The 18180-nt window shown below is 46.9% G+C and overlaps 1 protein-coding gene across 3 annotated transcripts in view; it reads left to right on the top strand.

Moving 5' to 3' along the window:
* Positions 1 to 18180, top strand: part of MPRIP (myosin phosphatase Rho interacting protein) — an 845921-nt gene that overhangs the window by 619902 nt on the left and 207839 nt on the right. For all 3 annotated transcript variants that reach the window (XM_078665226.1, XM_078665225.1, XM_078665227.1), the window contains one exon: positions 12519 to 12636. In XM_078665226.1, coding sequence (XP_078521352.1) covers positions 12519 to 12636 — 118 coding nt within the window. The remainder of the gene's footprint in view (positions 1 to 12518; positions 12637 to 18180) is intronic.

The following is an 18180-nucleotide window of genomic DNA, read 5'->3' as shown; positions in this document are numbered from 1 at the left end:
CTGTAGCAGTGCTTCGGCCGTCCTACCCAAAGGTACTATAAATTGGTTAAATAACAGTGACGTCGCTCCTTTAGAGAACTCATGCTTCCGCCCATATTTGCTCAAGCAACTGGAAAGTTAAACGAGCCGAGACCCAGGGCCATTAGGCTAATTTTAAAAAGTAGAACACCCATGATTTTAGCTCCAATTAAAATCTAAGTGGTGTAAAAAAAATATGAATCTTTACAATTTAAAAAACTCCATCTCTATGACACAAGGAAGCGTTTTACTTTCTCATTGCATTGAATGCCATTTATAAAAATTAAATTTTTTAAACATGAGTTTAGAAACTAACATGAGGTTTCCCTCCCTGACAAACGTGCCATCGGTTAGTGAACCAAGATGGAACTTAGTTGTCACGTGTAACCTATATGTAGTGCTTTAAATGGGGAAAGAGACGTGCTGGTACTCACCAAACTGATTGGGGTCTTGAGTGTTTGGTAGTGTACTGTCTGGGGTGGGGAGAGGGCATGGCTGTGAGGCAGACATTTAACAATATCAGCATTTTCTTCTACCATGTAAAGCGATGTAGTGCCCTTCGGCAAAGTTCAGCTCATGTGCAGGATGTACATGGTATGTTTTTTGCAGCTTTATATAGTGCAAATTTGGCCTGAGGGCGTTAAAGCGCTCTACACGAGAAGCAAGTTTGACACACAGCATTCTTTTTTGTTTTTGTGGCAGAAGTACCAATTAAGCACCCCACGTATGACTCAAACTTGGCCAAAGGCCATTAGGCCCTCTGACAGTCAGGAGTAGTGTATTCTAGCACTAGGTTTCAGACCGTTTCAGTGTTGGGACTTCTTGCCCTTAGACCACCTCGCTACATTCCGGATGCACTGCCAATTAGAATGTAAGGCTGCAGCAGCAACCCCATCCCCGAATACACGGACAGTTGACAGTCCGAGCGGCTCATAGACACTCTTCACTTGCTAAGCCTCGTTTTCAGTGGCACTTGCTCTGCACGTACCCATACCTCAGAGTCCGAGCTCAGCGGCCACTTGAAGCACCGGTACTTCCTAGGCGAAGGAGAAGTTTCAATGTTCAAAGTGAGTACACTGAGAAGTGCCGGCACGCAGTACTGGTGAGTACCGACCCATTTAAAGCACAGCCTGTATGTAGTCTAATTTGTTAATACAAATGGAACAACTTTATAGTGTAATAAATATCTGCAAAAATGGTTTTTGTACAGCGCACATCTGATGGAGACATCTAGCCGCAGATTTCTTACTTTAGAATATGTCAGGCATCAGGGTGGATCCGGAAGACTTTTGCTTGAGCAAAACCCTTGACTGCCGGCAGGAGGCATTGGTCCGCTCCGTGTGGTGTCGTCCACACTGAAACTGACGTCCGCGTCGCCTATGTAGGCGCCACCTCAGTGAACTGACGTCAGTTCTTTTCTTTCCGCGCCAGCTAGCACCGATCCGTGAAGAGAGCTACCTTCTGCCACTTTTTGACCGTTTTCTTTTTGATGTTTTGTCAACTATTTTTGGTGTGTAGATTTTTACTTAATGTTGTAGAAGACTTCTGGATTCAAACCGAGCGGCACCTGCCATCGCCCAATGTTGGTGACGGTTCCACGCTGAATTAGTCTCTGGTGCCTGGTGCGCAACCACGACTCGAAGTCTTGATCAGACTGCCGGGCCATGGCTCTGAAGACTTTTCAGGGAGTGGTCCCTAAAGCTTTGTGCGGGCCGGCGGTCGACTCCATGTTGTTCGCCCTGGGGGTCTCATTTCCTGGTCGAGATGAAGTTCCGGGCACTGCTCCGGGATCCTAAGTCCTGGTCCTCCCACTCTAAGTCAGGTAAGATGCATAAGGAACACCAGAAGTCGAAGCACGCTTTAACTTCTCTCCATCGTCTTAACGGAGGAGTGTTGATGCTCTAGGCCTCATTCTGTGGAACCTGCGCCGTTTCGGTCTGCGCTATCCTGCCTTTACAGGAGCCGGAGCGATCCCTGCTCCGCTTAAAGAATTCTATGACACCATGTGCCTCATATTTGGGTCACTTGACCCTCCTGGCGCACTTTCGGGCTTCAGATCTCAGAGGGGGCTCTTTCAGTTTCTACGCCAGTGGCTCCGACACTGATGTTTCCCAATGGATTCGGTGGTGGATCCAGAACGATGCCTGTTGTTTCCCTGCAACCTTACCAGGTGCAGGCTCCCCACGTGAGGCTCCAGACGCTGTTGAGACGACTCCTGTCAGCCCCAACCTCATCCTTATCTCCAACTACATGGAGACTGATAGGCGCCTCTCAACGCCGATTCCGGTACTGAAGGCGCCCTTGGCTCCTAGGTTGGTTCCTCAGCCTTTCTTTGAGGGGCTAGGAATGGAGGAAGATTGGGAGGGGTCGCTGGACCCTGTACAAGACCAGCCTGAGCACCAAATGGACTGCTATAAGGAATTGGGTGAGGCCAGTGAAATGGATACCTCCCCAGATTCTGACCTGCTTTTTCCCCCCATACTGTGGCTACGGAGGAGGGAGCTTCATATGCTATGTTGGTTGGAAGGGCAGGGAGGTCTTAGATCTTCAGCTCCCTTCAGTGGAAGTCAAGGTGAATATCTTGACAGAGGTCCTGAAGCTGGGTGTCTCCTCCTCTGAGCCCCTCCTGTCTTTCAAAGAGGCCTTAACTGATGTCCTTCTGGGACCCTACCCTAGAGAGCTTGGTGGTACAGGCCTCTACTGAACAAGGTGCGTTCACTTCTGCACCCCCGTAATGGGAATCCAAGAGCCTAGATAGTTGGGGCAAGAAGATTTTTTCTTCCGCCAGCCTTGCATTGCGGTCAGTGAACACTGCATGTCTATTGGGCCATTACATCCCCTCCCTTTCGGGAAACAGTTGCGCAAGTGCTGCCACAGGACCCGTAGGAGGCCTGGGCCATTCTCTCCCAAGTGGTATCAGACGAGAGAAATGCAGCAAAGGTCACCATTTGTGGACTTCACACTATCCACTTGCTGGGCAGTGCAATGTCATCAACAGTGGCTATTCCACACCACGCCTGGCTCAGAACTTATGGCTTTTCTGAGGATGTCCAGGCTTCTCTTATAGACATACCCTTTGATGGCACCCATCTCTTCGGAGACCAGGCATATATGGCCCTGCTGCGCTTTAAGGGCTTGCAGGCTATGGCCAAGTCTTTGGACCTTTTGGAGACCACCCTTCCCCTTCTGCTTTTTCCCCCTTTCGTGGCCATGGAAGGGACTTTCAGCTGCGCTAACCATATCCCAACCACAAGGCTGCGCAGGTGCAGCTCCTTTCAACCCTGTGCGTCAGGCGGCTAAAGGTCCATTCAGTCCACTCCTCCCCCTGCAGCCTCTAAACCTTCCTAGTTCAGCCCTGAAAGATCATGGGCTGCTGGTTGATAGCAGGATCAGACATTACCTTACCACTGGCAAAACATTACATCAGACAACTGGGTTCTTCAGATAGTTTGAAGGTGCTGCTCCCTCCCCTTCAAGATTACCCCTCCCTCTATGCCTCTGACATACGACCGGCTGAAGGAGGACCACCTGAACTTGCTTTAGGAGGAATTCAGGACTCTCTTGGCCAAGGGGCAATATAGACGGTTTGGGCGCCAGAAGTAGGCTGTGGTTGCTATAGCCGCTACTTTCTGGTCCCGAAAAAGGACAAGGGCCTTTGCCCCATTCTAGATGTGTGAGCCCTCAACTACTTCCTCAAAAATGAAAAGTTCAAAATATTCACTCTGGCCCAAGTTGTGTCTGCCCTAGACCCCGAAGACTGGATGTTAGCGTTGGACTTGCAGGACACCTATTTTCTTATTCCCGTCCTGCCTGCCCATCGTCACTGTCTGCTCACGGTAGGCCAGGAGCCTTTTCAGTTCACAGTACTCCCCTTTGGCTTTACCAGTGCCCCTCAGGGGTTCACCAAGGTGATGACAGTGGTCGCAGCTCATCTGTGCAGATCAGGGGTGTCAGTCTTCCCCTATCTCAACGATTGCCTGCTGAAGGCGGGTTCGACTCACTGTCCTCTCCCACCTCCAGACTACAGTGAATCTCCTGCTTTCGCTGGGGTTCACTATCAACGTGCTGAAGTCACACCTGACTCCCCCCTCAGATGATCCCTTTCATCTAAGCTGTTCTGAATTCAGTGCAGTTTCGGGCCAATCCTCCAGAGCGGCGAGTCCAATATATTCAGGCTTTGATACTGATGTTTTAGCCTCTAGCCTGGACTTTGGTGAGACTGACTCTGAGGCAACATGGCCTCCTGCATCCTGCTAGTGACACATGTCAGAAGGCATATGCAGACTCTGCAGTTGCACCTGAAGTTTCAGTGGGCTCAGCATCAGGGGAATCTCTCCGACATGGTCAAGAGCTTGGAGGGAACTGTACAAGATCTGCAGTGGTGGCTGATCATCACCCACGATTGGGTCAGAGGCAGACACCCCTCTCCCTTCCCCTACCAGATCATACAGTAATGACAGATGCACCACTCCTGGGATGGGGTGGCCGTCTGGGAGAGATGGAGATCAGAGAACTCTGGTCTCCGGTGGAATCCGCACTCCACATCAACTTGCTAGAGCTCCAAGCAATTCGCTTGGCATTGAAAGCTTTTCTCCCTTCCATCAAGAGAAAGCTGGTTCAGGTGTTCACAGACAGCACCCCCACCATGTGATACTGCAACAAACAGGGCCGAGTGGGATCCTAGACCCTTTGTCAAGAATTCCTGTATCTCTGGACATGGTTAGAACAGCACGGCATATCTTTTGTGGTTCAACACCTGGCAGGTTCCCTGAATGCCAGGGTGCGCAAACTCAGCCGTCTATGCCTAGCGGATTGCGAATGGCGTCTCCATTCTGAGGTGGTGCAAGATCTCTTTTAAAGGTGGGGAGAACCTTGGTTAAATCTGCTTTCCTCTACTGAGAACGTTCAATGTCAACAGTTTTGCCCGCTTGAGTATATAAGGCAGCACTCCTCACTCAGTGAAGCTTTTCGTCTCAAGTGGAGCTCAAGCCTCCTGTATGCCTTTCCGCCAATACCACTCTGTCCAGAGCGCTCAAGAACATCAGGAGCGACCAGGCCCAAGTCATTCTTGTGTCTCCGGACTGGGCAAGGAGAGTCTAGTATCCCAAGCTTCTCCAACTGAGCATTGATTCTCCGATCATGCTGCCCCATCTGGAGGATCTTTTGTCGCAGGTGCAGTGGAGGTTCCTCCACCCAACCCTGTCAACTCAACGCCTTTTTGTGTGGAGATTAAGCGGCAGCAGTTGACAGCATTTAACCTTCCTCCCAAACTCTGTGATGTGATATTGGCAGCAAGGCATCACTCTACCAAGACTGTGTATTCCTGCCGGTGGCAGAAATGTGTGAAATATTGTACAGAAAGGTCAATTGATCCTCTCTTTTTCCCTCTCTCAAGACCTTCTCTTTAATTTGACCCTTGCCCAGCAGGGCTCTGCTCTGGGCACTCTTAAAGGGTACCTTTCGGCCTTGTTTGCCTTCTTGAGGCTGCCATATCAACCCCCTTTATTTAAATCCCATATTGTAAACAGTTTTCTTAATAGGCTTGTACATGTGTTCCCACTTGCCCCATTCATCATGCCTCAATGGGACCTTAATTTGGTTCTCACCATCCTGATGTACACTGCTTTCGAACCTTTGCACAACTGCCCCTTCCGGCTGCTTTCCATCAGAACAGCCTTTTTAGTGGAAATAATTTCTGCCAGGAGAGTGAGCGAATTGCAGGCTCTGTCATCCAAGCCTCCTTACCCGACCATTTTCCCCAATACGTTGGCGCTCTGCACTAGGGCCTCTTTCTTACCGAAAGTGGTAATACCGTTCCACGTGGGGCAGTCAGTCACCTTGCCCACTTTCTATGCTCCTCCGCACCTCTCTAAAGAGGAGGAGCGGCTTCACCGTCTGGACCCAAAAAGAGCATTTTCGTTCCACCTCGTCTACACTAAAGAGATACGGTGGATGACCAACTCCTTATGGAGTTTGTTGGATCAAAGAAAGGTCGTGGGACCACAGTGTTGCAAGGTGGTGTTCCAGTCTTTTGAATTTGTCAGGCAGCAACATAGGCATCACTGCACACTTTCCCTAAGCACTATTGCCTGGACAGGCAAATCCACAGGGACGTGCTATTTTGGCTGCTCGGTCAAATATGACTTCCTTATCTAAACTGCCTGGACAGGCAAATCCACAGGGACGTGCTATTTTAGCTGCTCGGTCAAATATGACTTCCTTATCTAAACTTGAACGCAGTCCCTCCTCCAGGGATGGTATTGCTTGGGTTTATGTTCTAAGGTAAGGAATCTGCGGCTAGATGTCTCTGTCAGATGGACAAGTTACTTATCTTCGGGAATGCTTTATCTTGTAGAGACATAATATAACCACAGATTTCTTACAGACACACCCATCCTCCCCACACTGCGGACAGGTTTTTAGGGTCAGGACTGATCCCTTTCTGGGCCCTAGTTGTTGTAAACACACCACTGTCGGTGTACTTAATGGCTCTGCGCTCCTGGTGTTGAAAGTCATGAAAAGTAACTATTCTCAGCGTGCAGAGGTGGTGCCTATATAGGTTACACAGACGTCACTTCTGGCGCAGATAACGCCGCACGGAGCAGACCGACGCCACCTACCGGCGCAAAAGGTTATTGCTCGAGCAAAAGTCTTCCGGATCCAGCCTGATGCCCGGGGTCTTCTATGGTAAGTAATCTGCGGCTAGATTATGTCTCTACCAGATAAGGCTTTACTGAAGGAAAGTAACTTGTCTTCTCAAATTTGATGACAAAGAACAAGGAGACATAGCAAACTAGGAAATTGCATAGGATCACAACTTGATCAAGTATGGAAGCCGGGATTGATCTCTAGTATCTGGTATCACGTTGTGGAATTCAGCCAATAAATGGCTATTGCTCTCTGTCTCATTTTACACCAAAGGTTAATGCCTTTTCTTTAATTCTTTGAGTTACGGAAGTACTCTGTTTTAAATAAACGTATTAAATCAAATAGAAACGAAAAAAAACAAATTCAATGTTGAATAAAAGCAGGATATTCTCTTTTAATGTTGATATTCCTGCCAAGAAACATCCTTTATTACGAAGCCGGAATCACGCTGTGCCTTTACAGTGCCGGCAATAGAACCACGCAGTCGTTTAGCAACCAAGTTGGTATAACGACTTGCTTTATGGGGCACATTGTTGGAGTGGTGGTGGTGATGGTGAAGTCCAACACCTTCCCTACTGTTGCACAGACTGGAGTTGGAATAGTAAATGATACTATTCCAAAGTCCAGCGCCCCTCTAAGGCAAGTCATTGTATCAACTTGCATGCTAAAGGATTGCGTCGTAACCATGTGTTCGTTTTAATGCCAGCATTGTAAAGGCATGCATAATAAACACATGCAGGATGCTGTCAAACAACCATCCCTGCCCACATAACCCAAGTGAAGTGCAGAGCTTGCTCAGTTGCCGGAAGACTTTCGTACAGTGCTCATTATGTGTGAGCTTTCTGAATTTTTCATTAATCCCTGGGGGGATCCATTTCAAAATGGCTGACCATCAGGACACTGCAGAGTTCTGAGAAAGTGTTTGGCGAAAATCATTTGCATAATGTCCCACTTCCGGCATTTTCACAGTTTCCCTGCAGGATTTTAAGTATAAGCCAGTCTTTAAAACGAGCATGATGTAGTCCAGGTCAGCACCTCCGTCTGCTGCAGGAGTAGCAAGGGGAGGCTTTAAGAAGCTTGAGGTTAGAAGGTGGGGGCAGAAACCATATGAAGATTATTTGGTATTGGCTCTGGGGTTCATTAGAACCTCAAGCTGAATCAGGTCCAGGAATCTGGCTCGACCTTCAGTGGCTAGCTCACCTGTACATTGCAAATGTCCGGCTGGTAGGGGGGTGCATTTCTCTCTTGCACCCGCTGAAGTGCCAGCTGGATAACTCTGCTGTGGTCAGCTGTGACAAAATAAATCTACCTCTTTGGATGTACAGTTTGTGTCCCAGTTATCTGTACTGAATCTGTCAAGGCTAAGATCAGTGTTTTGGTGGAGCACACGGCTGGGGCAGGTACATCTCGTCTGAGTTATCGTTTTCCTCTTACTGTCTGTAATTCCCAGATTTATTTTCCTTGAACTGTCTCTGAGAATGGTGGTCAAGGTCCATCTCAATAACTTTCAGGGCTGAGGAGACTGTGGCACTCATCTTAGACTCTGCTGCACTGTGGTGGACTGCTCATCCCAGTCTTCCGAGACAGTCCGCTCCAGGTGCAAGTGTGACAGCACACATAGGCACAACATAGCTCCACACATGGCTAGTGACTCTGGGCCCCTTGTGTTTTGACAGAGACAAGGAAAGAAGGATGAACAGCAACTGCTAATTTAAGTGCAAAATTAAGTTACAGATACTTCTCCAGTATTGTAGCTTTTATAGATCCGTATGCGATTCAAACATGTCGATCAATAAATGATATCAAAACTAGAAAATCACAGTGTACAGGTAAGTAACCTGTTTTTTCTCCAGTTTTGTGTCTTGTATAGATTCACATGGTTGAATTGCATGTGAATCTATAAAAGATATCAATACTGGAGAACCACAGTGTACATGTAAGTAACTTGTTTTTTCTCTTCACTATGTGATGACAGTTTAACAATCGTCACCACCATTTGTTTAAATAGGAGGAATTTAAAGTAAAGAAACATTTATAAAATATTAAGACATAATTGGCTTAATTGAAAGTGGAGAAAAATATTGACTCAATGTTTCATAGAAATATTTTTATCTCCAATTTGACAAAATGACAGTATTTTACAGTTATAAACATGGCACAGTGCTTGCTGGTCACTCATAGCAAGAGGCATGCAGTTTGTAAATTTCAAGCTCTGAAATGGGATAAAATGAATATAAAGAGTTAACCTAATCATAAAGTTAACACTTCATTTTCTCCTATTCAAAAGTATTCAGAAACCTAATTTTGTTCTCATGCTCCCATATTGAGTTGACAAGGATTTTTATTTGAGATTTCATTTCTTCACCTCTATGCCCTGGGTCAAATATCTGACTCCAGCACTGCACATTATCAGGCCCTGCTATCTGCAGCCTGAAGATAACAATGTAAAATAAACAAAGCCTCTCCTTCGCTTTAAAAGGAAAATGTCACCCTGTGCTGATTGAAAAATTAACCCTAGGCTGTGAGCTACTCAGAAGGCGTCTGTGAGCTACTGGAAGCTTGTAATTGACTGGTTGGAGACATTTGGTCTATGACCTCGTGCATTTCCACTGTGCTGAATGTGAAGCTGGATATGAGACCTCTCAAGCAGTGTCTAGAAGATCAATTGTATCAAAAGAAGAACATCTGGGATGACATGCTCTGCATGTCATCAACTGCAAGATGAACTCTATCATGGTGGTACAAAGGAACAAATTGACTCTAAGGAAATCTCTTTCAGCAGGAACATCCAACTCAAACAAATATGACAGATGCTACTCTTTTAGGACGGGGAACTCATCTAAGAACTCTGTCAGTGGAAGGTCATGGACCAGAGAAGACCACCTCACATTTCATCAATTACCTGGAGCTCAGAGCATTCCATCTTGTCCTCAAGGCCGCATTACCATCTCTGACGAGGAGCAAGATTCTGACTCAAACAGATAACACAATGACCATGCACTACCTGTACCAGCAAGGAGGCTGAAGATCAAGGTCTCGGTCTCAAGGATCTCAGAAGAACTGGTCATGGGCCGTGACCAGTGTTGTCTATCAAGGAAGGCTATACGCTTGCCAGGACTCATAAACCAACTAGCAGATTTCCTGAGCCGGTCAAAAATAACAAATGATTTCTGGATGAATACATTCTTCTGTAGATCTTCACAGATTGGCGATATCCAACATTACATCTCTATCCAACATCTCAAAACAAAAATACCAAGAGTTCTCTTGCTGACTACAAGAGTTAGGTTCTTCGGGTGATGCCCTTTTTATGAACTGGTCAAGAACATTACTTTACACCTTTCTTCCTATTCCATTGAAGCCCACAGTCTTAATGGAACTCTAGAATTGCAAACAAAAAATGATCCTCATTGCTCCACAGTGGCCAAGACAGTGAGGTGGTTGCTGGGTCTGTTACAAATGTCTTGTGAAACCCGCAAGAGGTTGTCATGCAAACCAAACCTGTTAATCAGAACATGGGGTCAGTCATTCCAGCTGAGCAGCACATCCTTATTTTTGGAAGCATTGCTCCTGAGATCAGACAATATGGTTATCTAAATCTCCCAGTCATTCATTGATATTCTAAAGGAAGCCAAACGTTTATTGAACTAGGGATTGCTATTCTTTCAAATGGAATAGGTTTTGTTCATGGCACCAGCAAAAACAGGGTAACAAATTCCCATAATTGAAGAGTTTTTAGAAGGCCCGAAGAAAACCGTCCCTCCTGTAAGGACATGGGCACCTGGAGTAAAAACCTCTGAAATGTATTCCCAGTCCCCACTGTCTGCTTCAAAAAGAAATTACTCTGGGAATGAAATGCTAGTACAAGGCATCATAGGTAAGTTGGAGGTCCTGGAGCCTTGAAGGGACAGGATACTTTTTTGGCACTTATACCATAAGCCTATTATTAGGCTGCCTGTGATCAGCTTTTTTTTTTAATAAACTTTTTATTTTATTTTGACAACAACCGGGTACGGGTACATATAGCACAAATTCACTGTAAGAAGTCCCCCCTCCAATACATACATTATCATATCGACATTTACCCCTTAATGGGATAGGGATCCATGCGAAGCCATACGTTCATACAATTTCTAATCAGCAATAAGAGACAACGCTATCTAGAGAACACGGACATGTGGCACCAGGCGGCTGGGGTCTGAAGAGAACTAGAACATTCCATCTAAGGAGGAGAATCTAGCACCTCCGCAGTCAACTGGGCCATCAGTGTTCGCCTTTCTTTCTGGAGCTCCACCGTCGGGGAGATGCAAATGTCCCCTCTGTACTTGTTCCATTTCCCCCACTTCTGATCCCATTTCTTGGGGCAACCCCGTCCCTTGAATACTGACTTTTCAGCAACCATGGCGGTGTCCATATCCTTTACCCAGTCAACCAAGCGGGACCGCCTCCACCCCCCGTTTGTGTGCAATATTCCGTTTGGCAATATTAAATCCCATTGAGGCCACGCCTGTTCAACATGTGTGAGGTCAGTCGCCCCCCAAATATTGAGTAAGCATAGCTGGGGAGATAACCCAAGAGATTTACCTCCCGCCCTCTCGAGTTGGTGGGCAATTTTCCCCCAGTAGTCCTGAATACGCGGGCAGTCCCATAAAATGTGAATGAAAGTCCCCTCTTGGTTACAGTGTCGGAGACAAAGTGGATCAGGGCGCCTACCTAATTTGAACAATAATTTAGCTTCAAAGTAGGCCTGGTGGAGGATCTTGAACTGGAGGAACCGCATACACATGGGGTTGGCGACTTCTCGAGGTGCAGCTAATGCTTCCCGCCACATGTCATCCTCCATCTCTCCCAGATCGCTCTCTTCCCCCCCCCCCCCCACCTCAATTTCAGCATCGGGTCAGCACGGTTGTTGACCAGCTTCTTGTATGTAAGTGAGATGGCCTTGCGGTCCATGGGATCCAACATCAGCCAGTCTTCCAGGGGGGACGAGTCGGGGGACTCCCCTTAACCCAGATGTCTCTGTGATCAGCTTTTTGAGGGTGCCCTGCAACACATGCTTGGACACTTCACCCTTGCTACTGATATATGGACATAGATATTGATATGCTAGACTAGATCAGACTACAATTGCAAAGAGCAAGAAGGAAAGAAAGACTTCAGAAAGGAATTCTGAATTGGAGAAATTGGAAAGGTTTTGTTTTTTTAACTGAGGAGCTTTGTGGAGAGGTGTGGTGCAGCGGCCAGGGCAGCTGACTTCGGAGCACAGGGTTCACGGTTCAATCCCCGGCTCCGGCGGCAGCTCAGCTCAGCACCATGTGACTCTGGGCAGTAGCTCACTTAATTTCCACGACGGCCCCCAGCGCCTTGAGACTCGTAAGGGTGAGTAGTTTGCGCTTTACAAATACAAATTTACATTTACATTTGAATATTATGCTACTTAGTAGATGGTTGTCAGTTAATAGAATTATCACGGACAGCCACAACAAGGTGCATGAGATTCCTGTTGATGGCTGCAACTGAATGCAATTTGATTAAGTGTTATATTAACATAATAAATGCTTATTAATATGGTACAGGGGTATTATTTATTTTGTTATTAAATACACAGTATTTTATAAGACATACGTGATTGAACAAAGATACAGTGATGGAGGATTATATAATTTAAAGTATTAATTAAAAATTATTTGAAAAAAGTACATTTGTCTTTTCACTAGTGGACATTGTGCTTCTTCAATTTCAATTTAAGTTGTCAAACTTTGAATTGTATTTTGGTATGTCAGGTGGTTCAATGAGCACTTGTAAGAAACAGCACCCAAAACATGTTATTAAATATTTTATGCTCTTTTCAGCTATTGAAGCCATGAAGAATGCACATCGAGAGGAGATGGAACGAGAGCTGGAGAAAACACAGAGGTCCCAGATCAGCAGTGTGAATGCAGATATCGATTCACTCAGAAGGCAGTATTTGTAAGTAATCTGCTCTCTGTTGTGTCTCTTAAAATTATCTACCTCGATTCACCATACATAATTCTGATTGAAAAAATCAACCTATTAGGAAAAAACTTCTATTTTGAGTTTATTATATGAAATACAGATATGAAGACTGGGGGCCTTATTTAGACATCAGGCTGATGCGTTTCGATGGACAAGGGTTATGTCCACTTTGTGACTGTGTAACCAATCCTCCGATATCTAAATCAGGCCCTTAGTGCTAGAGTATTTATCAGAAAAGCGAGATGCTTGAAGTTAAAGAGCTGACTAACTTGTTTTCTGGAGGCCTGTTTTGGAACTATATTTTCAGTTGGCTCAACGTCCAGTAGTGTCTTTGTATGCCATGAGAAAATGGCTAGCTGCAAGCTATTACTTTAGACAGTTAAAAGCAAACATTGGTTGAATGTGAACTTGAACTCTTGGTCTTTAATTTCGTGTCCCAAATTACAAAGCAATGTCGTTTTCATAACATAAGAAAGCCCAACCCTTTGAGATCCACAAGTGCCTTACACATACTAAATGCAGCCTTCTGAAGCAGTCAACTGGGAAGAACTTTCCTATCACAAAAAGCAATAAGATAACTCCTCATTGAGTCCTTTGAACTGAATAGAAAGAAAAGGTTGAAGGTTCACAAAGATTCAAACCCACACATGCTCCTTACTTACGTGTCTGTGAGAAAAAGTCATTGCACATGGATATGAATAGACGCAATGGACATGGTGGGTGATGAATGACAGTACATGCTCCTAGACAAGTGAGAATGATGCAAAGTGGTAACAGTGGATAAGAGTGGGGTGGTGAACATGAGTCACTGGTGTGCTTGAGGGCGGCGTAAAAGTTGATCAGCTGAGCAAGGGGGATAAGGCTGAGATGAAGTGCTAGAAGAGAATGTTGATGCTCGTATCAATGCTCGTAAAAGAAGAGAGTGTTAATTAGTGAGTTACCGTTCTCTTTATTTAACATACCATTCTGCAAGTCATTGCTGTAGGAAGCTGGGTTTCTGTTACAGTAACCCCCCCACTTCTTTTCAGACTACTGATGCACCTTGACTTGATGTGCCCTGGGTCCCTGTCAATCAGGTTCTCAGGGCCTGTGTTCTTTCCCCAAAATTGTACCTTGTACCCCCAATCTCTGGCCACATATCAGTCCCTTGTAAAAGATACCATGGGTACCAAGGGCCCTGAGGCCAGGGAAGGCCTCTAAGGGCTGCAGCACTTATTGAGCCACCCTTAGAGGCCTGTACCTTTACACACACACACTGCATTTGCAGGCAATGTGTTTGGGTGCAGAACAAAGTGAAGAGTCAACATGGCACACATCCCTGGCATAGGTCAGCCATCCCTCTAGCTGGGTGCACTATACTAGTGGTGAGGGTACAGGTGCATGAGCCCTTACCCCTTCTGTGTCTAAACCAATTCCTAGACATTGTAAGTGAAGTAATGCCATTAACCTGTTTGATGCTGATAACAGAACCGCTCCATCGTCAGCTGCGGTGGCGCTGTGCTGATGACGGAGCGGTTCCGTCATGGCCCGGCCGCCGCGACTGCGCGGTGCGTTCTATTGAGCGGGCGGGGCCATGACGGTACCGCTCTGTCATGAGCACAGCCCAACCGCGGCTGATGACGGAGCGGTTCCGTCACCAGCATGCGGCGGCCGCGCGGCCACCCCGCCCCCTTAGCGCTACGGCGGAATAGCCGCCGCAGCGATGCGGTTAAGAGTTTATGGTTCTGGGAGTTTGTCATTCCGAACTCCACAGCACCATAATGGCTTAACTGAAAACTGGGAAGTTTGGTATCAAACTTCTCAGTGCATTAAACCCACACTGATGCCAGTGTGGGGTTTATTGAAAAATGCACTCCGAGGGCAACTTAGAGATGCCCCCTGAAAAACGACCAGCCTCTGGTGGGTTCTCTGACAGGTACACACCAGCCTGCCACCACAAGACATGTTTCTGGCCCCCTGGGGTGGGAGCCTTCGCTCCCTGAGCCCAGAAACAAAGCCTTTCCTGGGAGGAGGTGGTCACACCTCCCCCAGGCCAGTAAGAGCCATCTTTGGCAGGGGAGCTTCAAAGGCCTTGCAGCCTTTGTAATGCAACCCCCATCCTCTCCTGCTATCAGGAGCAGGCCCCCTTCCTGTCTCCCCTCCTTTTCGGCTAGAAGACAGGCGGGAAAAATTAGCCAGCCCAGAAGGTGTGCCCACCTCTGCCAACCCCTCCCCTCAAGTGGGGGAGGCAAGGTGAAGCCCACCCTTAAGTGCCCGCCATCTTGCAGATTGCAGACACTTCCCAATCAGGATTAGGGATTGTGATCACTCCCCCACGTGGGGTGAGCACACCAAGAGTGTAGTCACCCTAAGGTCAGTAGCCCATTGGCTACAGACACAGAGACCCCTAAAATGCCCCCCTAAATACAGTATTCAGGGGGCAGCCCTAAACCAAGAAGGCAGAATCCCGCAACCTACGACGAAGAAGGGCAAAGGAAGATGCCCAGCAGAGGAGACTGCAGAAAACTGACTTGGCTCCAGCCGTACTGGCCCATCTGCAATTTCCAGAGATCCTGCGCCAGAAGACGCCTGTCCTGCAGTCAGCGACCGCCAGAACCCTGAGAGGACTGACTGCCTTCAACAAAGTCCGGATCTCCTGTGAACAGCAGCTCTGTTCAAAAGAAACAGCCAAGAAAGACTCCGAGCCTGCTGAGGATAAAGAAACCAGACGCCTGGAACCACCACTGCACCAGACGCCTACGGCCCAAGTCCGAGTGGCCCACTGGTCCCAGTGAGGTTCCCTAGCCTCCAGAGTCTGATTCCACCGTGGGTTGACCCCTCCAGGACTTCCCAACGTCGCCTGCAGCCTCTGCATAGAGATCCGCCCCAACCGCGAGTAGCCTGGTAAGGTGAAATCCGACCTCAAAAGACACCCCTGCATCCAGCCACCCTGTGTCCTGGAGAAAAGAACCTGAGGTGCACCTACGTCCCTGAGCGCTCAAACATACCTGCCCATCTGTTGGTTCCTCCCGGAAGTCTTCCTGGACCGAGCCTGCAGCTAAAAACCAAAACCGAGAATCCCCATTGAAAACAACAGGGCACCCAACGCCAAAACAGCACCCTGCCCCCTTGCCGCCGCTGCGGGTGCACTTTGAGTGCTGAAGAGGATACCCCTTTGCCCTGAGCCTAACACCAGGAGCTTTGTTCCCACAACCCATTGGCCTGCTCGTAAGCAGCCACCAACCGGAAGTCCCCTACCCCCCATTGGATAACATTGGGCCTCAGCAGTCTGCACCCAGCTGCCCTAGTGCCGCTGCGGGTGTAACAAGAGTCAGTGCATCCTTGACCCTGGGGGAACCCTTGTTCTTACCCCAGAAACTCAACCCCAAAGACCGAGTACCTGGTAACCGTTAACTTCATTTCTCTCCATAGGAACCTATTGACTGTTTTTCTCTGAAAAATGTTCTAAGTCTGGAGCTGATTTGTATGGAAACCTGAAAGTTCAATTGTTCAAAACTGATTTTACTTACCTTTTCTCTAGGAAATGTCCCAGTGTGCATATCACACTGAATAGAACAAGTAACTTAAAAAGTAATCTAAAAAATAATGGGTACAGTAATTTCAATACCTTAACTTACCTGTATTTCAAACAACTGCATTTGAACTTGCATTCACTTGTAAACACTGCATAATATTTTGCAAAGCATTTATTTCACTTACCTGTGCCAGGCTTGGCTTGGTTCTAGAAATAAATTAACTTAATACTATTTTTGATACAAACAAAATTGGTCCGATTTCAGTCTTTGTGTGTGTGACATCATTTGCTGATTGAGCGTGTACAAAAAATGCTTAACACTACCCTCTGATACTGCCTTACTGCTCCCCCACACTACTACAAATAGAGAGTAAGGTGCTATCTACTTTTACCTCTGCCTACCTTTGGGGTTCCACTAGACTCTGTGCACACTATACCTCATTTTGGTTTAGTATATACAGAGCCATCTTCCTACAATTGCACCTTATATAGACTCATTCCCAAACATTTGAAGTGGCGTCTTCAATTTTTTGCTTGTGAACCATTGTTCTTTAAGCAAAAGGTTAGAAGGGAGCCCTGTTACAGCCAACTTTAGAGCTTGACATCTAACGTAACCTGGGAGACTCTAATTAACTAGCATTGGCATAGCCAATAGGTCTCACCTTTGGGACCTTGCAAGTGTTTAGCCATGGAACAGTTAATGTTGTTGCAGTAAGGATATTTAGCTGCTTAACTAAATACTTATAAGGTCCCAAAGGCGAGACCTATTGGATCTGCCAATGCTTGTTTTATCACTGCTACCTGAGCTGTTCTCGAGAACTGTAGCCAAGAAGGACTTGTCCTTAGCCTTTTTGGGAGGCCTCATCCCAATGAAAACTTGGGGGTAAATGGCATAGTTTGGAACTCCTTGCGGAGATGCTGCTGGGACCCGAGCACAGGTAACGTCACCTCACCACTCTCTGCCACTCACCCCATGTCACCGTTGGTGCATGAACACGTAGTTCCTTTCATTCAGGCTCTGGGGAGACGTGCGAGCACCTGCTGCTGCTGTCATCCGCACCGGCAGGCATCCTAGCGAGCGGCCTCCGCCATGCTGCCTTCTCCTAGACTCCCGGCTTTGTGTCTGGCCACGGTGGCAGGCGCAGTGTCAGAGGATGTCTGCGGCACTGGCCTGAACGCAGGCGGGAGCTGGTGCGTGCACGAGGAGCGTCCCTGAGGTAACTCGTGAGAATGAGAGAAAGGAATGCCTTTTGCATGTTTGTCTCTCTCCGCTGGTCCTACCTAGGATTCTGCATATAATGCTCATAGCTAGAAATCTATCCCGCTGTTAGAGCCAAGTAAGTGTCTTCCGGCCATCTTCCCCACTTGTCTAATACGTGCGCAGTCTTTCAGTGGAAATTGTGAAATCCTGCCTATGACGTTTCAGAGTTTTTTGTTAGCAGTTATCATCTTTTTTTAACGTTTGTCTGCTTACAATGACTTCGGGGAAGTCTTTTACTGCAGTGTAAACATATACGTGGGTGCACCTTTGTAATTGCTGGCTTACTTTCTTTACTGTCTAGAGTCATAGTTTTAATACACCTTCTCTCAAGATGGGTCCAGCACTGGAGTGTAAAGAAAGCCCATGCTCAAAATAGTATAATGTTTCACTTTAGGTTTTATTTCCAGTTTGGAGGAGCACACAATAGCCGTCATGCATTTGGTGAGTTTGTGAAATGGATGATGTCTTATTGCCTCCTGGTAGGCGTCCACATTCCTCACTAAAATCTTTCTTTTTGTGTGCACTAATGTATTTTTAGAGTAATTGACTGCAGAGTACAGATGTGAGCAAGAAAAACTGGAGGCATTCAAGCAACCTAAAATCCATAATGAGTGGATGACTAATCAACAGCATCTGGATCAAATACGATCTCACTCTAGATGACGACAATCAGACACGTTTGTTGTTGGATATTGACTGATCCAATTCCACAGCTAACAAGCAATGGCCGCGCGGCCGGAAA

The sequence above is a fragment of the Lissotriton helveticus genome, chromosome 10 (assembly GCF_964261635.1).
Source record: "Lissotriton helveticus chromosome 10, aLisHel1.1, whole genome shotgun sequence".
NCBI lineage: Eukaryota > Metazoa > Chordata > Amphibia > Caudata > Salamandridae > Lissotriton > Lissotriton helveticus.
Note: the sequence above shows the minus strand (reverse complement) of the source record. Positions and strands in the feature narration are given on the sequence as shown.